The sequence below is a fragment of the Idiotropiscis lumnitzeri genome, chromosome 20 (genome assembly GCF_059441095.1).
Source record: "Idiotropiscis lumnitzeri isolate Australia: NSW breed Sydney's pygmy pipehorse chromosome 20, RoL_Ilum_1.0, whole genome shotgun sequence".
NCBI classification, from domain to species: Eukaryota; Metazoa; Chordata; class Actinopteri; order Syngnathiformes; family Syngnathidae; genus Idiotropiscis; species Idiotropiscis lumnitzeri.
Window position 1 is genome coordinate 11,355,832 of NC_142410.1, and position 24,520 is coordinate 11,380,351.

A 24,520-nucleotide genomic window follows, 5' to 3' on the forward strand; every position below is an offset into this window, starting at 1 on the left:
GACGAAGAACAACCACTCAAAAACAAACGTCTGCACCGACGGGACGCCGGGTGACCTCTTTTCTGCGCACCCTATAGAATGTTCTACCCTGCACGCCCTCCGTGTCCTTGGCTGCCACGGGCCTCACTGTATACATGCACACACGCACACTGTACATGCAAACAGAACATGATACACGCTGGACCCGCAGGCGCCAGGTAAAAGTTCACAGAGCTTTATGCATACATTGCAGAGGCAAAAAAAAAAAAAAAAGTTTGAAAAGGAAGAAAATGGACAAAAGTGTTGAAACGCCTAAAGGAAGTTTGAGGAAGTGGAGAAAAGGGGTGTTTGGGCTGAAGTCACTTCCAGGAAGTCATACATGAGTAAAAGTGCATTACAGGAAGTGCAATTTTGACCCAATTATTGAAACGTCCCCAAAAAAAAAAAAGGATCAATTCAGTGGTGTTTGTCCCAATACTTTTGACCACACCCCCAAATCAAAGGTTTGACTCTTCCAGCAGCCAGCGTGACCAATAAAATGTCCCCTGACGGCCATTGGGCTGCGGAGACATGAAACTTGATCTTTTGGCCTTTTACTGGTGGGGGTGCGAACATCTCCCCTCCAGACACACACGCCCCGCGATATACAACACGCCTCCCTTCTCCCTGCCTCCTCCTCCTCCTTCCCCGTCTCCACCTGAGCTCCCGCCACCATCACATTTGACGAGGGAGGTGGCGAGTGTTTACTGACTACATGCGTCTGCGATCAACATGCGAATGTCGTGCGATGTTGAGGCTTGTCATCCACGTTGACTTTTTACTTCCGCAAAGTTCCAGAAATTCGATTCCCAGGAATCCCTTTTTTTTTTTTTTTTTGCCTGACAATTCCACTTATTGAATGATATCGTCGGCACAAAGTGGATTTGGGTTTTCAACTTTTCCAACATGGTGTCCTTCGATCCCTGTTATTGGGATATAAAAGTACCAACATTATTTGGATATAAAATGTTATCCGTAGCGCTCATCTTTTGTATTACTTATCATTATTTTGAAAAATTTTCAGAGGTGCCAGAAAAGTTGCCGAATTTAGCAACCCAATGTTTAAGTTGACAACACTGACTTTGCTTTTGTCGACTCACTCCCCGCTGTCCATCCTCGGCGGGGGTTTGCTTTGAACTACCAAAAGCTGCTAAAGACCTTAATAATAAATATCATCCCGCCAAATTGACTGGAAAGAATCAATAAAATGGACGATTCGCCCAGGCCTAATTTGAAGATTCCAAGCGGTGAAGTCGTGGTTGCTTCTCACAATTAGCTCGCTCGTCGGAACTTTGAAGTATTTTGAGAATGTGTGTCAGTGTTCGCAATTAAAGGTACAGCCTGCTGCGAGGAGAATGCCTCATTTTAAAAAAAAAAATTTAGTTGGCCCAATTACTTTGTGTTTAAAAAAAAAAAACGTGAAGGGGAGAGAAGCCCTTGCAGCATGTGAAGAAATGAATGAAATTCTGTTTGGATGCATTCACAACACAGCTTTCCATTTGTATTTTTGATTTATTTATGTATTTATTTTTTCAGTTAGGGTCAAACGTAAGCATATGATTCATTTGCGTCATAATTAGCGTGCGCTGTATTCTGATATTGTAAACAGATGTGGTCAACACATTTGTCTTCATTAAATATGACGCCATGCGCTCCGCACGCTGCACACTTTCAAACGGCGATGAGCGCAAAAGCATCTGCCTGCCTTAAATCTCCTCTCATTGATTTTCAACTTTTCCTTTCATGCCCTCACCCACAAAGAGTTTTTAATCTTCATTTCACCGTTAGTCGTCGTTATCGCTGCGCTTTCTCGCGCCGGCTCCAGGCCAAATTCTCGTCTCGCCGACCTTGGACCCGGCGAGTATTAATGGTGACTTCCACTGCGGGGAGAAACGCTCAAGGACTCCCTAGTTGCGGTGGAAAGGAGAAGTTCTTCCAAGAGTTAGCGGGTGATTCTTTTCGGAAAAAAAAAAACCAGGCAAACTTCTGCGGCTCCGCTGTGTGTTTTGGAAGCAGTTGACGTAAAAACGGATGGAATGTTGACGAGGAACTAGTTCTATGAATGACCTGGCCCATCGTCAGCCTCACATCTGATTGGACAAAAAAAAAAAAGAGAAACACTATGAAATCAAGAGAATAGACTGAAATAAATGAATACAATTTTATTGGAATTAATGTTGTAAATGTAGGTCAGAGCTTTGTTCGACCGGAGAATAAAAATTGGATTCCATTGAGAATGACGCTTGCATGCAATCAGCGATGCGCCAAAGTTTATTGGTGGATATGTCCAAAGTACATTCCATTCAAATGTAGATTTGCTTTGAAACGTGAAGGGAATGCCCAGCATGCCCGCTGTGCCCCCGCCGCTTGTTTTCTTTTTTTGTACATTTAGCCACAACGCGAGAAAAACATGAGCGCATCGATTCCGTGGAAATTTCTTTCTGTCAAGCAAGAACAAAGACACCATCTGTCCGACCGTCCTCTCGTAGCCGATTGTTGTGGCGCAAACAAAAATTTAGCGGCGGGCTGTGCCGTGGAGTGAGGCTCGTTAATTTGGCGTCCCGTTAGAGGCCAGTCGGCGTGGCTTGCTTCTTGAAATCAGCTTCGACGCTCACCCTGGAGCCGCCTTTTTTTTTTTTCTTCCTTGCATTGTTGTTCAATCCTGTTTCCCCGACCACTGTGCCACAGTGTGTAGTATTTTATGCAAATTATAGCAAAAACTTAAATAGTGTGAAATCTGGTGTTCCGCACTTTTTCGTATATATTATCCTACTTTGTTGTATTTTATTCTTCCCTTCTTTTAATCCTGTCCGCTGACCTTGAGCGACATGAAAAGTGACCAAAATAAAATGCAATATCATGAATGTGAACGTGTTCTGTCCTCTTCCAGCCTGGATCGCCCTTCCCCCTCTGCAACTTTGAGGCCCACCATCAACCCCTGCGCAACCTCCAAAGTCATTCGTCCAGGTCCAAGGTCGCTCATACCGCACGCCAAGAGGGGTCTGTTCCCTCAGGAGACCACCGCCACCCCCTCCCCTCCCCACCCCCCCCACCCCCACCCCGTCTGACAAATCGGGGCCCGGACCCTGCCATCTTCCGGCGACCGACCCCTCCCGAGCGTCGAATGACAAGCGTGCATCCGAGGGCGGGGCTTGCCTCAGTCTCTCGTGATTGGCTGCTGGATGGAATTGAGGTGAATGGAACACATGCCCAAGGAGCAAGAGCCTAACCCACTCGAGGGCGAAGAGAAACGGTGCGTGAACTCATGCTCTACCTGCATCTCATCGCGTCTGCGCCGGCCCATCCAGTCGGGCCGGTCCAAACGCAAAGAGACCAATTAGAAGTTGCGCTTTGATCAAATGTCTCGTCTCAGTCTGAATGTTTACGTATAAATACGGACTTCTGTGTAGACAAAAAGGCGTGGCGGCTACTGTTTGAATTCCTTCTACCTCTGCCAAGAACATTGTGTGTTTATGTGTAGGTTTGCATCGCGTCACGCCACTAAGCTCCTCTCATTTCCCACACGCGAGAAAGCACAGCCACAGTCACTAACGCCGCCACAAAATGACACATGAGAGCAACCGTTGTTCGCGTTGTTTTCTGTATGACAAGAAAAAGAGCGCGGTGGCCGTGTGCCAAAGACAAAATGGCTATCATGCAAAACTGCAAATCATAGAATTCATTTTACCATTGCACACCATTTGGATTCCGATTGAACTTGGGACTCGTCGACGCCGTCTGTCTAATGGCATCCGATCAGGTTGTCGTTCGCAGAGCTGATATGTGGGCTTGCACAATATACTACCGTGGAAGCGTTTGTTTTCCATGAAAAGGATTTGATATTTTCAAAAGTGGATTTTGACCACATGAACAATATCTTATCTATCTTACGAGTGAGGACAAAGAGTGTAACGTAAACGAGCCGCCGTTAGCTGAGACAGTCTTAGCCTGACTTATTTAGAATGGAGTGTCACTATAACACGAAATGTTATCGGTTTGTTTTGGTTTTATGTTATCAAGAAGTTTTGTTTTTTGGGGAAAAAACAAAACTATTCAAAATAAAAAAGAGGTCATAAAAAAAAAAATCATAAAAAATTATTTATTTATTTGCATTTTTCATACATTTTCATTTTATTCGTTGAGAAGTGTCTAAGATGGCTCGTCGCGCTCATTATCATTTTCTTACGAGCTAAACGTGGAGCAATTCTTTTTTTTTTTCTGTCACTTGCACCGCGTTGCGTTAGCCGCACTGGTGCGTCCTCCGGAACCTTTTGATTTTCGACACCTCGCAGCCGCCGATCATAATGACGCACTCCGATTCGGACCGACTGTGTCGCGTTTTCTTCCTGGTTGTGTTCACTCGCGCAGATGTGTGTGCGCGCACGCGCAGGTCATACAAGTGTAAACAAGCTTGAGGTTTTCCTTCCCGCGAGGATGTCCTGTCACGCCGCGCTAACAAGCATTGTTTTGCGTCTCCTCGGCGGTGGATTGTGTGACTGATTACATCACGGCCGCTTTGTGCGCCGAGGGGCTTGAATATCCAGTCGGGCCCTGAGTGACGTTCACTCGAGGCGAGCGCCTGTCAGCTGTGAATAGAGGCGGCGTAATAGAACGGGAAGGGGATCTGGAGCAAGTCCCGAGGCGAAAATCTTTCTGTTCAGTGTGATGTGATCGCAATTATCAGCGCAAAGAGGCAATTTGGACCTCGGGAGCCACCAGCCGTTTGCTTTATTCACTCACTTGAGGCCATTCTCGGGATTCCATTTTTTTTTTACCCCCAGATTTCGAAATCAGATGTAAATATTTTGGTGCTCTGGTTTGCTCCCATTTTCCCAAAAAACATGCACGGTCCGTTAATTGAAGACTCTAAATGCAAGGCAAGCCAAGGGAGCTTTATTTATGTAGCGCCTTACGTACACAAAGTAAGTCGGTGTGCTTCACGTGGTTGGTTACGAAACCACATTTTAATGCAAACCAATTTAAGAAAGAAATAAATAAAAAGAAAACATCTAAAAGCAAAGTAGTGAAATTAAAAGCGTACCTAAAAGTGTATATCGTTTTTTTTTTTATAACCTTGATTTAAAAGCATTTGCACTTGGGACTTCATCCGTTTGCGTGCAGCATGACGAAGCTTCACTTGGTCACCTTGGAGCATGCGACCCCTTCTCTTCAGTCTGGGTGTATCCAAATAATCAGGCAATTGAGAACAGATTCTCATTTGCAGTGCCAACCTGGCGATCAAGTAGAATCTCGTTCACTCACAATCATGGAAGAAATGCGGTGAGATTGACCGAAAAGCAGTGCAGACAGGTGACGATAGCTGTGACGGGCGGGACTGAGTGTGTGACATTTTGGAAGATGTTTGGCATGTGGGAAAGCGCTAGTTTACCCGGCGAACACCCACACGAGCGCCGCTCGAGCGCGCTGGGAGCCTGCCGCCGAGATTCGAAGACGAGGCAGACACGCTAACCGCTAGAGCACAAATGCTGCCTTTGTGTTCAACAAAAAAAACTGCACAGTTTGAGTCAATTAATGCTCATGACTCACTTCAATGTACGACTTCCATGTCCGGACAGTGTTGGCGTGCACTCTTAATTAAAAAAAACAAAAAGACTTTCTAGCCAATAAGGCGTCATGTTTTACCATGACAACGTCATCCGGTGATGTAACAAAGTACATTGAATTGAGCAGTGATTCCTAAAAAAATAAATCAATAAATATTCCAATTTAACGCAAATGGTCTGAAAATGGAAAAATTTTCCAAAGGAAATGCTGATTTTTGCAAATGGAGAATAAGTCTGCTTTTGTGGCAGAAATTTGAGAATTTTTAGCGGTGAGAGGCTGAAATTCAGAGTTTTTCGTTCGTTTTAAATTCAACAAGGTCTCTCTCTAAACGATTAATCAATTATCCAAATAATTGTCGCTGATTTGCACATTTTTCAACATTTTTTTTATTTTTTAATTTCAACATTGGAACTCAACTAAACACAAAGCAAAACTGGAGAAAAGAAATGCGACATGATGACCATGTAAACTTTGTTTGGCGATGTTGCATGAGAGCTTGGAAAATATGTACCGTAATTCTCACAAAATGCCAGCATTATACTTTGGATGTCACGACCGTGATGGTCACATGTCCGGATCATGATCTTGCTTTACTTTGGGATGAATGAATATTAAAGAAAGGACGAGGCCGCTCACCACAATCCACAACCGCATGATCGCCTTTGGCCATTTTCTAAATAAACAATATTCCGTTCCCCCAATATTTTGAAAATCTAATTATTTTGTGGCTTCATCTGGAAAGGACCCCCTCGTCTAAAGAAGTCGCTCCTCGAGCCAGGTGGAAAATGACGAGCGCGGGCCAATCAGGAGCCGGCAGGGGGTGGAGCTTAGTGGGAAGCTGCGCTGGGGTGCGTTTGATCAGCGAGTTAAACTTAGACCGGTCGCCGCTCCCGCTGCAGGAAAGAGAGCTTCCAGCGCTGCGCTCGGACATCGGCTTGTTTTGTTTGACATGCACATCTTGTCGCCGTGCTGCGTCACCAGGTCAGAACGCCAACGTTGCTCGCTCTTTCCCGCCGTGGCTGCACATCTTCTGACGCGGCAGCTGTTTGTGTGTACGTGTGTTGAAGTAGCGCCAGTGTGCACTTTGACTCGCACACTCAAGTAACTGAGCGCAGACACGTGCGAGATATCGGACATATTACGGTGCGGTGTCGCAACGGTGACATTTGCTGTGTTTGCAGAGCGCCGCCGTGACTCGACTTGCGACCGCGCGCATTCCACTGGCAACGCTCTTGGTAGTGCAGGCCCGCTCATGTTCGCCTGCAAGAAGAATTTGCTGTGCTCTAAAAAAGACGGCGTCCTGATTTTCAAAAAGAAACCGCGCAGACAAAAACAAACAAAACGCCAAATTAATAATAATAATGCAAGCTCAACAAACCCGGCCCACGCCGCCGTCATTGCGTCACATGACCGCCGGTCGCTCAAGGGCACTCCAGGTCTGCGGTTACCTCCCGTCATCGCTCGCCGTCTCCTTTTTCCACGCATTTAAGTTCTTGCGGTTGCAGCCGGAGCGCCAAGAGGGAGAAAAACAGGTTTCCGCAGGTGTTTGGCTTTCTGGAAAACTTCAAAAGTGCTTGTACAAAGTCACTGACGATGTCGTGGTTCAGTTCCAGCTTACTGACAGCCAGAGTGGGAATGGTTGTCAGTCTTTCCAGGGTGGCCAAACGTTGGTACACGCTTTTTAGATTCACTTTTTTTTCTTGTTGCCGTTTTACACAAAAGTCCTGCTGGATCATTTGAGCCAAGAACAAAGAAAGTTGCGCAGAAGGAAGGCAGAAAAGTAGTTTTGGGCAAAAAAAAAAAAGGAAGCGTTGAAGGAAAGGGGTGCAAGTATGTATGAATAAAAAAATGGTGTAAAGGAAGGCAAAAGGTCGTAAAAGACGTATGCATGCAAAATAAAGCAGTTTTGAAGGAAGGCGGAAAAGTAAGTTGAAGTGAAGGAAGCGAGGATGCAAAATAAAAAGGTGGGTTTGAGGGGCGGAAGGAGGGAAGGAAAACAGGTTGAATTGAAGGAAAGGAAGGCAGTAAGGATACTTGACTGAGTCTGGTGTGAGGTGAGGAAGGCGGCCTTGGTTGTCTTGCGATGGACTCCAGCTCATCCTGCAACCGCGTGAGGACGACCAGAAAGTTTCCACAATCTTCTCCTTGCAAATTGCTTCAATTTACCATTTCGGCGTGCCGACGTGGACTCATCTTGCGTATTTTCATATCAAGTTGAAGGTGCCGCTTGTTTTTCTGCTGCCGTGGGGCCGTGCCAGCAATGCTAAGCTCATGTTTGGCTAGCGGGCCGTGTTTGTATTTCCATGGTGGCTATTTTGGGCTTTGATGCTCATAGAGGCTTTACATCCTCGTAAAAAAAAAAACGCACACGCACAGAAGAGTGAGGAACATCGTCACGGCCTGGTGCTCAATACGGTGATGCAAAGTTTAGCCAACAGATGGCGCCGACTTGTTGACATTTTTACCTCACTTCTCAGATTTGCAGTCGTTTCCACCGACTTGAAAGAAATAAATGTTTTTTTTCTTTAACGATCATATAAAAATAAGTAGAGCGGTAGCTTGATTTAGAAGGGCAGCACTTGCCACTTTGACCACCTGACACCCGAGACATTTTTAATGTCTCGGGTGTCACGTCGCCGTCACTCTGGAAGTCAACATTCCGGCTTTTCGTGACTGTTGAAATAGTTTTCCTCCTCCAAACGTGCTCGTCTCGGCGAAACGTCGTTGCCGTTGTTGTCGATTGACGAGACGGCGGAGGAAGCCTTCGCCGGCGCCGAGCGGTCGTGCCCACATTCCTCGCATTATTATCGTGACCGGCGAGCTTGACGACGGGATTCGTCCAAAGATGCCAAATGTCGGCTGACGTGTCCTTTCAAGGAAGGCCTCAGCGACACGTAATGTGATGGCTTTTGGCTTGAATCCAAGCAGTAACCCTTAAAAGGTAATCATGTTTTCCTCACCATCGACTGACGTCTTTATGGCGTTGTGAAGACAAAAAAATGTGCGTGCAGTGGGAAAACTGTTTTTTTTTTTTTTTTTTTTTTTTTTTTTTTTTTTTTTATAACGGCCTGTCAGAAAGTTATTTATATTGCAGTTATTGAGACGACACGTGCTAGCTGAAGACATTGCGTCGTATTGTGTGGTAGCCACGTGCGCGAAAGGCGAGTTTTAGCTTCAACTAATGCGACAGAACGACATGGAGAGAAGAAAAAATAAGATTTCACGCCTGATTGTGTTTATTTATTTTTATTTTTATTTATTCATTTTTTTGTGCATATCTCTAACAAGCTTTAAATCTTTACATTCAATTTGCCGTTTTTTTTTCCCCAAACACAAAAACATGGCGCAATTGTCAAGGAAGAACGTAATAAATCTCTGATTTATTTTATTTCAAATTTTTTTTTTATTATTAATTTATGTATTTTCCAGTAAGTTACAAGTAAATTAGTCAACTGACACATTATAAGATGTTTCCGCTTTTTAGGAAAAAGTCCAACGCTGAGCTTTTGTGAATTCTTTGGAGCTTCTTGCAATTGAAAAAGAATCATTACAAATGAACTTGAATTAACTGATAAAAATGATCAACCGTCAAAATGTGTCATTGTGGCATTGGTTGAATTATCTCCAAAATATGTCAAAGCATTTCTCCTGGAGTGAGATTTGAAGACGGGCAAGTCTTTGCTCTCCTCTGAGCTGCCTTTAAACGACCTTGACGTGAGAGCAGAGCGACTCGGGGGGATTGGGAATCACTTCCATCTCTGCCGCTCCTCCGAGGCTTTTGTCACAAACGCTTTTCGACCCGCCCTTCTCCATCTGCGCTCGGCTTTCTTCTCTGCCGGAATTTACCTCCGAACTTGACGGGCGTCCCGTGTTGCCCTCTTGCGCGCTGGCAACGCGGGAGCTCCTTTTTGGTTGCCGCTTGCAATGAAAGCGACCAAAATGTGATTGGCACTGAGCAAACTGGTTTGATGGAAAGCTCGTTCTATCATGACGAGCCGATGTTGTCATTTATTGACTTGATCGCTTTCTCTCGCTCGCTCAGGTGGCTCAATGGCCCGAAGAGGAAGAGGAAGAACAGCCAATGTTCGGTTAAGAGTATGACGGGTGAGTAGGCTGCATGACAACGTTTCCCTCCATTTCTTTTTTTTTTTTTTTTAATATATATATATTCAAGTGCCGCCAGAATTGACTAAAATTTCTGCTTTACTGCAACCAACTCGTGATCTGATTGGCTATCGCAACTGTCTATCAAATCTGAAAGCCGATTGACTTTGACAGAACAGATGCCCGCCCGATCGAAGGCCTCGGGAAAATAGTGCGTCCTACTGGTCTCGTGAAATCTGCCTGGCAACACGAGCTAGGTGAATTCTGATTGGATAAAAACTCTCACCTAATAATATGACATCAATGTGAAGAACATGATCATTTTTTTTCTTGATTGTGTTCGGCCTCGAAGGCCTTGACCGCCCACCACTGAATTTGGCCCACCAAAAAGTTGCACGAAGCCATTTTGGGGAGGAGGCGCGGTTTGACCTTGCGGGAACGAAAAGTTCCACAAATTCTCCTGAGTGGGGCCCTCCTAATTATGTTTGTCAGACCAAATGACATTGACGTCACGTTTTCCCTATCGGAACTGAAGACGCCTTGTGGAACCGCCACATCTTTACCGTATGGCCGCACTTTTCCCTGAGTATCGAGACTCACTTAATCCAACCTGGCAAACCGCCGTCTGCATGACCTTTCCCGTATTTGTTTAAAAAAGAAAAAAGTCTTTTGTCCTGTTTAAAGCTCATCCGTCGTCTTGGAGATCATGTCGAGGGCGCCCCAAGGCATGCTGGGAAACTTTGCAACCTTGATTCACCCCCGATAGAAGCCGCTTGCGTTCTGCGGAGGACGTAGTTTCTGGAAGTCTGCTAAGCTTCATCCCGGTATTCCAGTTTTTCCGAAAGCTCACACTGGCGCCTTGGCTGGAGCTTTTTTCTCCGCCGGGATGATGATTATCTGAGCGCTTTGTTGATTTTACTCTCGCTTCGTTCTCGTCCACTTCTCCTCGGCTTTATTTGCGATTATTATTGTTTCGTTGGTGTCTTTTCTCTCGCTCCCCGAGGGATTTTGAGTGTAATTTTCTTTTCTCTGTTTTGCATCAGCATTTTCCAAATCGGTCATATCATGTTCACGTTCATTTGTTTGTCCTGTTTTGTTTTTTTTCTACCTCAAATTGTGACAATTTATGGATTCTTTACGTCAGCTTTAATTGCATGTGAGCGCCTTCCACATTTCCCACCGTTCGATCTGGGGAGTCGAACTCCAACTTTTTGGATCCTACTGGGAAGTTTTTTAAAAATTTTTTTCCCAAGGACCACCACTAACAGCAATTAACCAGAACTCCTATTTCATCCCCTAAATCCTCTCCAAATGATTTGCTTGAACCAAAATATTGCTATTTTCTCAATTTAGCTGCATTGAGCACCACTTAACATATTCCTAAAGACAGATTCTGAAAACTTTTCACGATTTGCAGCCATTTTGAGAATCCTCGAGGAACAAAATGGCCGATGAGTCGAGCGCAAAAAAATCTCAAATTTCAGCTCAATTTCACACAAACGGTGGCGGTATAGCGTCCTTCAACGGCACATTACTGCCACCTGCCGGCCTGGAGTGAAACGTGTTCGGTGTACCGACCTGACGGGAATGCGTGGAAAGTGGAGATTATTTTGATCGGACGTTGATTGTTCCCACGTTGTCTCTTTGCGTGCCAGGGTACATCCCCAGCTACCTGGAGAAGGATGAGCCATGCGTGGTGTGTGGCGACAAAGCCACAGGCTACCACTACCGCTGCATCACCTGTGAGGGTTGCAAGGTTCGCAAACGCACTTAAAAGAACCAGAAACAGATTTTTTTTTTTTTTTTTTTTTGATGAATCGATTATTTTTGTTTTCTTATTGCACGTGAGGAAGTTGCGGCCGCGTGCTCGATCAACACCTTAATGTCGTCATCTGACACCCCCTGTGTTGTTGTGTTGTGCCGCTTGCAGGGTTTCTTCCGCCGCACCATCCAGAAGAACTTGCACCCCGCCTACTCGTGCAAGTATGAAGGCTGCTGCATCATCGACAAGATCACGCGCAACCAGTGTCAGCTGTGTCGCTTCAAGAAGTGCATCGCTCTGGGCATGGCCATGGACTGTCAGTCTCCATCAGTGTCGCCGTACGCGGTGGTGCCTTGACTTATGAGCGCCCCACCTTTCGAGTTGTTAGGAAAGTAGTCGTTACGAATGAAATCGTGGATCCAAAGAAAGTGATTGCTTCAAGCTGTTGAAACAAAAAAAAAATCGTTTGGAAGTCTGCTAGCTTAATGCTAACACATTATGAGAAACGCAGTAAAAGTGCTAACGGAATTAGCATTGACTTCGTACCCCACAAATGAAGCTCGGAAGTTTTGGGCACCACTGTATCGCGCACGTTTGCTGTCCACGCATTGAAACGCGAGCGTGTCATCTTGTTCCGGCAGTGGTGCTGGACGACTCCAAGAGGGTGGCCAAGCGGCGTCTGATCGAGGAAAACCGGGAGCGCCGCAAGAAGGAGGAGCTGGTCAAGACGCTCCAGAACCGTCCGGAGCCCAGCGGCTCCGAATGGGAGCTGATCCACATGGTGACCGAGGCGCACCGGCACACCAACGCTCAGGGCGCCCAGTGGAAGCAGAAGCGCAAATTCCTGGTAGGAAGCCGTTTCCTTCGGCCGTTGTGTGCGGCAGCGGCAAATTTGCCTTTCGTGGATTTTGGGGCTTGTGGGAAGCGGGGCGCATTCTCTGGTCACGTCGTCGCTCTTCTTTCCATCTGAACGATTCGGTAAAATATTCTCTGCATCATCTTGAGTAGTTTACCAGGCTGCCTTCGCCGGCGTCAAACGTAACGGGAGCCTCGCCTGCCAGTCGGACGTCAACTGGAATCTGCTGTTCGCTGTCTTGCCAGCTGTCGTTCGGGCGGTTTCTTGAGACTTTGCACAAAGCGTCAACCTTCAGAGAATGCTTTCCGTGACGCAAATCTTTCTTTTGTATCGTTTCACTGAAGAAATGAGTTTCACATGGTTTCACACTTTTGTTGCGGGCGGTTTGAGCATCGAGGGTCGCGTTTTGACTATTTTGAGGGGACCGAACTTTGTATTTTCCACTGAACGAGCTTCGGACTTGCGTTTTCGCGTCATGTCATCTCTTTCGAGTCGTCGCCTGGCGTCCCAAGACTTTTGTCGCTAAAAGTGGGACGAGGGCAGCCGTCTGCCTCAAGCTGTTGCGTTCAAAATGGCCGCGCGTGAAGATCGGGAAGTGCGGCTTGGCTTCCCTGCTTTGCGAGGCCCTCGGAGATGAGCACGCATAATCGGCAACAAACGGCAAGAACAATAAAAGCTAGCCGCTGTCCCATCTTGACTTCATCTCGCGAGTATTCCCGCCTCACTTTTCTGCGGCTTTCTTCACGCTAATCCTTCTGGGCTTCTAATTCCTCTCCGTTTTCCTCCTTCTGCTTTAATCTCTTCCCACTCTTCTCTCGCCGTCCCAAAGCGACGTTCCCGTCGTTTTTTTTTCTCCCCGAGCGGGCCTTAGCAAATCCTCCTTCGCTCGGGAGTTTGTTGCTCGGGTTCGCCCTCGTCGGCGTCCTCTGACATCACTTCACTTTTTTCCGAGCGTCTCACCCAATTCTGGCCGAGGCTGCGCTTTTCCCGCTCAACGCGCCCGCTGGGGGCCGGCGGCGGCGGGAGGCTGGCGTTGGGTTGGGGTAGCGAAGGTGGGATGCGGGAGCCGTTGTGGAGGGTGGTTGCTAGGCAACTGGAAGGATGGGGATGGGTTGTGGTGGGAAAGGGGATTACTTGAGCAAGCGTGTGACGTGGTCGGCCGTCTCTTTTGGGTTGCGAGATTCTGGGAATTTTCAAAATAACCAGGCAGTTATTGATCGTTTTTGTGTCGTGTTGTTCGCCAACTCATTGGAAACCTCCGACGTCGTCGTCATCAATTCATTCCTCTTTGTTTTCAACAATGACTTCTTGTCATCGTTTAGCACCTCCTCATCTTGGCTTTTTTTCTTGGGCTTTGTGCTCGTTTCTCTCCGTCCGTTTGCCTTTCAACGTGTCCCTTCAACACGGTTTGTTTGTGCTCCCGCGCAGCCGGACAAAATCGGCCAATCGCCGGTGGCGCCCACGTCCGACGGCGACAAGGTGGACCTGGAGGCCTTCAGCGAGTTCACCAAGATCATCACGCCCGCCATCACGCGAGTGGTCGACTTTGCCAAAAAACTGCACATGTTCTCCGAGGTGAGCGCTCACGCACGCACCCGGCCGGGAAAATCTTGAACCTCAAATCTGCGAGGAATAACTTGAGTGGATCAGCATTATTTCGTTGTGCCGCAGTAAATAACGTAATGGTCAGAAAATGATTTGCTTATTTCTAAATCCGTGCAAGCGACGTCCAGTTGCAGGCAGAACCAGAACAATCGAGATGCATCACTTCAATCTAATCCAAGATTGCCTTGACACCAATTACTACTTTCCTATTATTCAAGTTAAACATCCCTTGTATTGCATCACCTTAAATGTGAACTCGATGATTACTCATGATGAGCATTAGCATTGAAAGGCGCGCCTCCGTGATGAATGTTTTCGCCATTCTGGGAGCATCGCGATAACGTTTAGAATTCCTGCCAGCCAACAGAATCGCTTTCATTTACATGAATGTCACTTTTTTCATCAGCTTGTCGAACTTGCCGCGAATGACCTTCAAAATAAAAAGGGGTGCGTGTCGTGGGATTGCAGTCGGTGTGCGTGCGTGCGCGCGCTGAGGCTGGCGCGGTGGCAACAAATGTAGGCGACGCCGAATGAAAAAATGTTCATTAATTGCACAGTCCGAAGATGAATATGAGGGTGCTGAAGCTTGCATCCATCAGGGGAATTTAATCTTCATCAGCGTTTTTCCTGCCTCAAATTGAGGCCGAGGTGACGCCAAGTTTTGGTGTGATTACGTGTTTCCATAACAACCATCATGTCCCGGCGCAGCTGCCCTGCGAGGACCAGATCATCCTGCTGAAGGGCTGCTGCATGGAGATCATGTCGCTGCGGGCGGCCATGCGCTACGACCCCGAGAGCGAGACGCTGACGCTGAGCGGCGAGATGGCGGTGAAGCGCGAGCAGCTCAAAAACGGCGGGCTGGGCGTGGTGTCGGACGCCATCTTCGACCTGGGCAAGAGTCTGGCGCAGTTCAACCTGGACGACACGGAGGTGGCGCTGCTGCAGGCCGTGCTGCTCATGAGCTCGGGTGAGTCGGCCGAGTTTCTATTTATTATATCTGACGTGCCACATTGACATCATCTTGAACATGCGAATGCATTAAATGCGATAATAAAAATGGGAAAATGCATTTCTTTTGTTTCGGCGCCATCCATCAAGCCTTTTCTTTTTGCGCTGGTCTCTCGCCAGACCGCTCGGGCCTGACGTGCGTGGACAAGATCGAGAAGTGCCAGGAGACGTACCTGCTGGCGTTCGAGCACTACATCAACTACCGCAAGCACAACATTCCTCACTTCTGGCCCAAGCTGCTGATGAAGGTGACGGACCTGCGCATGATCGGCGCCTGCCACGCCAGCCGCTTCCTGCACATGAAGGTGGAGTGTCCCAACGAACTGTTCCCGCCGCTCTTCCTGGAGGTCTTTGAGGACCAGGAGGTGTGACGGAAAGGCTGGAAACAAACAAAACGCGACATCCGTCGACGGAGAAGAGAAAAACAAAACCAAACATTTGTGAACTGGAAATGGACTCACCAGCATGAAGTGGGAGAGGAGCAAAACAGGAAATACGCTAGTGGCGGCCCTTCTGTCTGAGCATGCTGTCTCATGTGGCGCCAACACACACACACACACACACACACAGAAATGGCAGCCATAGCTCCTCTCAGTATTACGCTCATGGTTCTTTGTCGCGTCCCGACCGGACGTGGATTCCTCAAGTCAATCTGAGCCGTTCCAGTCCATCCCAAGCGAAACCGGTGCTAACCTTCTTCAGACTACTCCATTTATTTGTGTTGACCGTGGCTCCATATCTACCTTTTTGGTTTCTTTTGTTTGTTTGTTTTTTAAAAGTCATCGGACCGGCGCCTGTGACACACACACACACACACACACACTTGCAGCCTCACCTCAGAGTAACGTGAATGCCTCATTGGCTGCCTTGCACGGTGGCTTTTTTTTTTTTTCTTGTTGGTTTGTTTTATGGTGTGTTTTTTTTTTTCTTTTTCTTTTTGGGGGGTCCTAACCTGCGGGGCCTTTGCAGAGTCCTCCTACAGGCTTCCATACACATTTGCCTTTTGTTTTTTGGTTTCGATTTGTTTTTTTTAAATCGTCTTAAGAAAAAAAAAAAAAAGAAAAAAAATGATGGACATCATTGAGTGCAGGCAAGACATGCCAAGAAAATGGCGACCATTTACCTCAAAAGTGGACACATACCCCCACTGGTTTCGGGCACTACCTCACTTCTATACACACACGCACGTGCGCGCACACACCTCAGTGAAATTGGTTGCAAAGAAGTACCACTGAAGAAGACAGGAGGGCCCGCCCATCTTGCTCTAACACGGAGATCTTATAATCACATTTGGATTTTTTCCTTTTTCTTTTTTTTCAAATAAGGGACCAAGAGTCATTTTTTTGGAGATTTTAAATCCACATGGAAAACATACACAAACACACACCTCAAAGAAGTGGTCTAAAAGGAAAGCTTGGACGCCGCAAGGAGAAACGTGAACCAGCGAGCAGCCATGTTCATTCTCACTCCGGAAGCTCCGACAAGCCCAACTTGTGACTTGGACGCTGGGAGACGAACAGGAGCGCCACCACACCACCAACACTTATCCCCCCCCCCCGCCTCCCTCCCGCCACCTTCTCCCCCTTGTCCCCCTTTCTCCACTCAGCCAGGCTGTTGAGTTGTTTGTTTTGCACTACTCCCAACTGGTGCAAGTAAAAAAAAAAAGAAAGAAAGAGCGGCCTCTGTGTGACGGAGGCGGCGGGCTCAGCCCAAGACTCGCAACTGTCAGTATTAGCGACCATGTCCATCCACCAATCAGGGGTGAGGAGGGGCGGGGCTTGAGCGCCACCTTTTTCCAAAGTAGGAAGTGGGAAGGGACCCTCCTTGTGAGACGAGGCAGACACCCTTCAGATATTGGAATTTTAAAAACAAAAAGAAAGAAAACCAATGCAGCTTTGGAATTCCACAAGAAGAGGGCGAAACGGCTGAGTGTGAGTGCGTGCGTGCGTGCGTGTGTGTGTGTGAGACACAAAAGTTGCAAAACTGCTTTAGCAGATTGGTTCTCAATCTTGTTGGGTCCAGGGATCCCTTACGGGGGAAAAAATTCTTTCCAAGGACCCCCCCTTCGTCATCCTAATGACAATTCAACAGAAATAGCACGTTGCCTGTTTTCAAAGAAAAAAAAATGCAAAGTGATAGCAATTATGTAAAATGCTTTTATTTTCAAGGAAAAAAAGTCCCGGTCTTTACAAGAACATCGAGGGGATAAAATATCCTAATCGTATGGGATTTACGTTTAAGCCTTTTAGCTTGCAGGCTAGCGGTTGGCTAGCTGCCGCTCGTCGCCATGTGACGCTGTGCGATATATTTCAGCCATCCGAGGCTTAAAGCTGACATATTTTGGCGGCTCAAACAATGAGCAGGCATTTTTCAGCAGACAGTGTTTGAGAGTGGAGACAAGGGCTTGAATTTTTTTCACTACTTTGACGCCACATTTTATATACTTAACAGGGACTTTAATGATTACATTTTTATATTTTATATAATTCAGTATCGTTGCTTTTGATTGCCCAAAGCTAATGTAGGGATGAGTCATTGGTTTATTATTTTTTTCCCCCTCAAATGTAGGTTTGCACTTAAAAAAAAATCCTTATAAAGTCTATATGACTTCATAATATATTGCAAATAATTTTTGTGATCCCCAAGGTACGACCCTTGGACCCCTGAGGATCCCCGCACTGCAGTTTGAGAACCACTGCTTGAGCAAGTTTAGCAAACGCGAATAGATATGATTGAAAATCCTTCAAAGAAAGAAAGAGATGACCTTAAAAGGACTCCTGAACAAAAACAAATTTATTTTTTTGCTTTTCCTCATTTTCTTGTTGCTTTATTGCGGGCGGGGAGGGGAAAAACAAGGAGCTGTCGTCACTTTCGGACCACGCATGCAGTGTAACCGCCATTTTGTCTGTGTATGTGTGCGTGCGTGCGATTGTGTGTGTGCGTGTGTGTTGTCCGTCCCGCCCCCCCCACACACAGAATCCCCCATTTATAAGGAGCAACTTACAACCAACAAAACAGGAATATGACCTTTTTGTTTTCTTTTGTTTTAAATGTCGATGTTTTTTTATGATGAAATATGTCTTTGGAGAAAAGAAAAAAAAACTGAAAGTGAAAAAAAAAACATTTATGGAACTGAAACACAATCTCGTCATACCTCACAAGAGTCAAAAGGAGCGCGGGAGACGGGAGTCTTACGTTTTTGTTGCAGGCACATGTGAACGCTTGGAAAACAAACAACTGTGTGTTAGCTCGAGTTGTGCGTACAGGTTACAAATCCTCACCGCTCGCACGCCGCCGCCCTCTAGTGGCGCGCTTGTGCGGAGCCCGAGGGGCTCCGCGGTGGTCTTGAGTTTTTGTCATGGCTGAGTGTTTCTGGTATTGAATGTAGCTGACAGGAGTCGCGGGGCGGCGGGGGGGCTGCACCCGAACCCCCCCTCCCCCAAACTTCCACACACCAGCAGAGAGGACGGCGCACACACACAACACACGCAACACACACACCTGCGCTGTTGTTCGTGTACGTGTGTGTTTGACAAATGTTGTCTGTTCAACGCGGCCAAACCGTCCAACACTTTAACTGACGTCACCTGACCTCCCGTCCCTCCCTGACCCCACCCGCCCTCTTACCCGTTGTAATGCCCAGTTTGCGTGTGCGTGTGCGTCTGCGGCTCAAATGACATGCAATGTTTTGTTGACATGCCTCGATGTCTATTATGCAATTTGAAACATCATCTGCTCACTTCCGTGGTTACCCAATGTGCATGCTCAACAAAATCGACAAACAAGCTGCCGAAAAAAAAAAAAAAAACATTTCAGCCCCTGGAGCCACTTTCACTGAGCAACTCACGTCTGTCATGAGTCGACACACGGAAAAATGTAGTTAAGAGGCCGGGACATAATCAATTTGGTCAATCTTTGGAGTGTTGGAAAATTCAGACCACCAAAGTCTCTTTTAGTGCCATAAAATTTGGTTGCCTTGTGGAGCACGAGTAGACCAACAACAAAAAAAAAAGCCTCAAGATAGCGTGCCCAAAAAGAGACAGGGAGCAAGTTATTTATCTTTGAAGGTCATTGTGATCATTTTGCAGTAAATCAGCCCCTCAAGCCACTTTCCCTTCGGAACGTGAAATTTGGACGGCAAGTGGATCATGAGTAGACCAACAAAAAGCCTCAAGAAGCCTTGCCTTAAAAAGAGCTGGTTTCACTTAACATGAAATTTGGTCGACTTGTCATGGTTAGATTTAAAAAAAAAAATAAAAAATAATTTAAACAAATTGACAATTAACTGTGGCCATTTTTTTTCCCCATTTTGTTGCGTATGACTTTTGGGTAACCACGCGGCCCAAGTTGACCTTTAGCCTTACTGCTAAACGGGGATGGTGTTTTGTGAACTGTGCGTGCGTGTGCGTGTGTACCTCGTTGCACTTGTTGCTCTCGTCGCTCGGTGGGCAGTTTCACGAAAAAACAAAAAAATTTAATATATATAAATAGTCTTAGATTTAGATTTAGATTTATGGCCCGCCCCCCCTGAATTTCCCGCCTCTTTGAGACATGTGCAAAGCTTTAAAGTTTTCTACCCAGCGACCAAGTTAATGTAAAGAGCGCTGACGTCAAAGTCATATTTCAGGACACGTCTATCTCCAACGAAAAGCACTTAACTCACAAGCACTTTGGAAGCGCGCGGGCGTCTCGACAAAGGCGGTGGAACAAAAACAAAAAAAGATTTGTGACGAGGCAATTGTGATTTGCACGTTTTGGCGCATTTTGACTTTGACCGAAAGTTTACAATTTTAAAGGAGTTGCAATAGGAAAGCGAGTCTTGACTCTTTTTGTGAGAAGCACTTAGACGCACAAATAATCCGTTGGGGGGCGGGGCGATCGTGACCCGCCCACCTGAGAGCAGCAAGGCCACGCCCACACACGCCCGCACGCGCGCACGCAAATACACGCGCACACACAGACGGCTTTTTGTGACTGGGTAACGAAAGCTGTTGAAGGATTCTCTCAGGTAAAAGAACATTTTTTTGAAATAAATGATGATGAAACTTAGATGGACGCAAACGTTTATTTTGTTTGTCTTCATTCAACGTGGCGTCACTCATTTCCATGTCGTCATGTCATGTCGTGATGTCACACGTGGCGTCCTCGTTGTCTTTCTGTGCTGTCGTCATTTTGGTTTCCGCTGTGAATACTTGCATGCAAGCCCGATTTTTTTTTTCCAATTTTTTTTCTTGCTGCCTTATTCTAAAATTAAATTTATTCTCCCTCAAGTTTGACGTAGAATTTTGAGTCTGAATAAATTTATTCCATTATGAAATAAGGCGGTAACAGAAAGTGTGGGTGCTTTTCCGGAAGCTCTCGTTTAATTTTGTAAAATCACTACATGCCATCTTAAACACTTTAATTTTTTTTTGTTTGTTTTTTTAATGATTGCGATTCACGGTGGGATTTTAATTTTCATGCTGATCATTTTTTGTCTTCGTTGTCGACAATGAGATATTCCCACAAGCCATGAATCATCCAGATTTTCCTGCTTTTTGTGTATGACGTCTCGTTTGTGTGTGTGTGTGTGTGTGTGTGTGTGTGTGCGTGCGTGTCCCCAACCTCTTCCTCGTCGCCCCCCCCCCTTAAAAACCTCAAAGCACCTTTTGAGGCCCGTCTCCCGTGTGCCACACTTTGGAGGAATGTACCTCATCATGCGTTTGCCGTGATGCAGGCCAGGCGAGCAAACGAGAGCTCGGGGTCGTTTTTCATATTTAAGCTTGTCGCGGAGGAGATTAAAAAGCAGGTGTGAGATGAAACCACGTCAGCAAGACGTCGTCAGGTGCCAAATAATAAGAACGGAGATTCATACGCCGTCTTTCACGGAACTCAACAATTACACTTGGGACTTGATCTTACTGTTGAGTATGTTAGCGTGATGGGAGATTCTTTTCGGGTCGGGAGTGTAAACCACCTAAGATGATGCAGTGAAAGGTTGCATTCAGGAAGTGAAGACAGCTAAGAATGTACACAAATGAGAGTTTGACCCCGAGATGCTTTATAGTCTGCTTTACATATGCAAATGTTGTCAGGTGGAGAAAAAAAAAAAATAATAATTTCATGGCTGCTCAGGTTGAAAAAAGACGGGCCTCCCAAGGCTCTTTTGAGGCTCCCTAAATTCCCGCCCATTTTTCTGTGTCTCGCCGCACGCCGACATCCGCCGCACACGTCCGTCCTCCGTCGTATGCAAAGCCGGCAGTCCAAACGAAGGGACGACAAAAAGCAAAGCAAACAAACAAACACTCTGTAGCAGGTCCGAGCCGCCTCACACGACACCAGCAAAGTCCAAACACCTCTCCAGACCTCACGTCCACCCGCGACGTCTTCTTCTTCTTCTTCTTCTTCTTCTTCGCTTGCTCACGCCGTTCGCCGCGCGGGGATAAAAGACGCCGCTCGCGTGCTCGTCATCGATGTTTGTGTGTCGCACTAACGTTGTACTCAAATGTGTGTCCGCTGTTTGCATTCGAGAAAAAAAAGACGCCGGCTCCAAAGTGCGCTCTGCAACGTCTGCGCTGCTCTTTTCAAACCGATTTCAACACGGTGAATTCCTCGTTTGCAGATGTCAAAGATCTTCTTTGGGAAGTTCTCCTTTTTTTTGTTTCCACACAAACCACCTCGCAGAGATGCTCTCCAGTCCGTCGCAGAGGCCTGGCCCTGCACGCACTCAGGGAGGTTAGACGGAAGGTGCCAAAGACCGTGAAATGTGTCTGGATGGCAGGCAGACGTTCTCAGATTACAAACGGATAGAAATAAATAAAAAGGAACCCTAAAAAAAAAGCAAAATCTTCTCCTTATTTGGTCCACCGTGTGTGGCCGAGGAGGTTTTCCCGGGCAGAAATCTGCAAAATTGGCCCATCAAAAGACAGAACAGTAGAAAAGTTGTTTATCTTTCACACAGAACCCAGCAAAAGCAGGAGATGTCCTTGTGTGTGTACAAGATGACATCACATCCTGCAATCAGAATTTTGTCTGGTGTATGCACCAAAAAAATTGGGAAAATCTCATCCTGGGAAAAATCCTTAAAATTGGTCCATCAAAAAACAGAACAGTAGAAACGTTGTTTATCTTTCATACGGAACTCAGCAAAATCAGGCGTGCAAGTTCACACGGCATCCCTGAACGTCTGGCGCAGATGCAAAAAAAATGGAGTTGACATCACCGGAGGAATCATTCAAATTGGCGCATCAAGAGACAGAGGCGAAAAGTTGGTCACCTTTCACGCAGAACCCAGCAAAAGCAGGATATTGCCATGTTTGTGTGCAAACACACCATCCAGCTGCGGTGTGTGCAGAAATGCAGTTGGCACTCGAGGGGGAAATCTGCAAAATTGGGACATTGAAACACAACAGAAAAGTTGTTCACATTTCACACAGAAACCAGTGAAGCAGAATGTTCCTGCAACTTGTGTGCAAGGTCATAAACGGTACAGCAATATTCCCAAATCAAATAATACCTTTGGAAATATGGCCTGTCTGAGCTTGGATTTTTTTTTCCATCTTGTATTTCACACAGAACCCAGCAAAGCAGAACTTTTTTTTATTGTGCGCAAGTTCACGCAGCAACATGGCAAAATCCTGCAATCCACCAACTTGATGTCAAAATTGGTGAATTCACACGGAACACAGCGAAACAGCCAGTTCCGTGTTCTTTCACACGGCACATCCAAAATCGCGGTACACTTGGGACCTTTCTCACCGCCACGATGACACATGCTCGTCACAAGGTTGCCCCGAGTGCTCGTGGACACAAATTGTCTTACAGGAATTGACAAGAAACCTCTTTAATTTTTCACTTTTATTTCATGCGCAAGCCAGTCGGGTGCCAACACGCCCACAAAGAAGAAAAAAAAAAAAAAAAAGCTCATTTTGAATGCGTTGGCGTCCCGACACAGGAGCAAATAAACAACTAAAACAAAACGAGCAGGAAAACGGCCGCCGATCTACTGTGATGTCCTCTCATGTGAACAACAAAAAAAAAAAACACGCTGGACCCTTGCCCACCTGCACCTGACCACCACACACACACACACACACACACACCTCCCTCCCTTATAGGGGGGCGGGGTCAGGTCAGGTGTGTGTGGTGGTCCGCGTGTGACAATCAGCGTGTTTGTGTGTAAAATGTCCATGTGTATTGTTTTGTTTTGTTTTTTTAAGATTTTCTTTGTGGGTCAGGCTTTTCAAAGGAAGATATTTTCTGGTAATTTGTGGCTGGTCTATTTGAATGATATATTTATGTAATAAATATGTGACTTAAGTGACTTCTCAGCGCCTCTCTGGTCTGTTGAGTCGTTTTGTTTTTTTTTCGTTGTTTTCAATGATGCACTAATAAATTGAACCTCAAACAGCAGCGCTTTGGCAAATTCTTTGGACTTAAACCCGATAGAGAACGCACATTTCCTGTGAAAGAAGGGGACTTGCGATTGAATCGCTCTCACACATGAGTGGGATCCTTTCAGCCTCTCACCAAGTTTATTGTAGTTAATGAAAACTAAAAAAAATAAATTTTCCCCCGCCCCAAAACTTGCACTCACTACTGATCTGCTCTTCCACATCTGATTTTTTTTTTTTGCTCACACTCGATTAAAACACTCTCACACATTACTGCTTTGATTCCACCCCGCCTGCCCGTCTGTTAGAGAAACGGAATGCATGGATGGGCGTTGAACTTTAAGTGTATAGTTGTGAGAATGTTGTTGTCAAGTGAAGTGGGCCATGTGGAGGGTGGGTGGGGCTAAGGGGGTGGGGGGTGTGCAAAGGACGGGTGGGGGCTGTCGTGGGGCCCGTGAGCTCACTCGGGCAGCTTTCCTCTCAGCCAATCCCTGCGCAGTTGCTCTGGCGCTGGCCCCGCCCTCTGGATACGCCCTTTTGTGTACCCCACCTCCCATGATGCCCCCCCAAATCCTTCTTTCCCCGTACACGCATTTCACACTCGGAATTCTTTGTGGACCGGGCCGACAGGGAAGGCCGCAGTTCTTGTTTTCTTGTTTGTCCGGCTCGTGTTCTCTCGAAAAAAGTGAGCACTCCTCTCCCATCTCACTTTTTCCACTCGCTCATCTGCGACGTCCAATAATGCATGAGATGAGCACGCCGAGCATGTGCATGTAGCATGTGAGATGTGAGGCCCGAGCTTATGTAAGACCCCCTCCCCCTCCTGCCCCGGTGCACATACGTGGGCCTGCAAATCAGGTCAGGCGAGGACGACGCGCCCAAGCAGCTCAACCGCGATGTACACTTCTGTACAGTACAAAGTGTTTACGCAAACACTCTCACACACTACTGAAACACTCCCAGTTAAACTATAAAAAAAAATTCTCACACAAAAAAAAACCCAAAAGGCGCTCATACAAACGACAACATTTTGGGCGCACATGCTACCAAAATGTTGTCGCTCACTAAATTTACTGCCGTCACACACGCAACTGAAATGCCTACACACACTTCTGGGACACTCTCACATACACTACACATTTTTTTTTCACTCACACCTCACTGAAAATGTTTTTACGGGCTTTTCAATCTCACGCGCACATACTGAAAAGCTCTCAAACAAACTACTCA

General features: G+C 46.5%; 2 protein-coding genes across 4 annotated transcripts in view; both read left to right on the forward strand.

Moving 5' to 3' along the window:
- Nucleotides 1-3,044, forward strand: part of LOC148317758 (uncharacterized) — a 57,572-nt gene extending 54,528 nt beyond the window's left edge. For both annotated transcript variants that reach the window (XR_015840034.1, XM_088284460.1), the window contains one exon: nucleotides 2,909-3,044. The gene's annotated coding sequence lies outside the window, so the exon portion shown is untranslated. The remainder of the gene's footprint in view (nucleotides 1-2,908) is intronic.
- A 55-nt stretch (nucleotides 3,045-3,099) lies between these two features.
- Nucleotides 3,100-23,309, forward strand: LOC148317759 (thyroid hormone receptor alpha-B). 2 transcript variants are annotated; one of them, XM_088284452.1, is made up of 8 exons: nucleotides 3,100-3,271; nucleotides 9,626-9,687; nucleotides 11,343-11,443; nucleotides 11,618-11,765; nucleotides 12,091-12,296; nucleotides 13,734-13,880; nucleotides 14,619-14,877; nucleotides 15,039-23,309. In XM_088284452.1, exons 1-8 carry the CDS (start codon nucleotides 3,216-3,218, stop codon nucleotides 15,287-15,289), a joined length of 1,230 nt encoding a protein of 409 aa, XP_088140578.1. In that variant the 5' UTR covers nucleotides 3,100-3,215; the 3' UTR covers nucleotides 15,290-23,309. The 2 variants fall into 2 exon arrangements, with proteins under 2 accessions (XP_088140578.1, XP_088140579.1); XM_088284453.1 differs by lacking the exon at nucleotides 3,100-3,271 and adding an exon at nucleotides 6,472-6,564.
- The last annotated feature ends 1,211 nt before the right edge of the window (nucleotides 23,310-24,520 follow it).

Bases quoted from the DNA above. Each gene is read 5' to 3' on its own strand.
- LOC148317759 (XM_088284452.1), top strand. From the start codon at position 3,216: ATGGAACACATGCCCAAGGAGCAAGAGCCTAACCCACTCGAGGGCGAA. The intron at 9,688-11,342 runs GTGAGTAGGCTG...TTTGCGTGCCAG, and splicing joins TTCGGTTAAGAGTATGACGG to GGTACATCCCCAGCTACCTG. The intron at 13,881-14,618 runs GTGAGCGCTCAC...GTCCCGGCGCAG, and splicing joins AACTGCACATGTTCTCCGAG to CTGCCCTGCGAGGACCAGAT.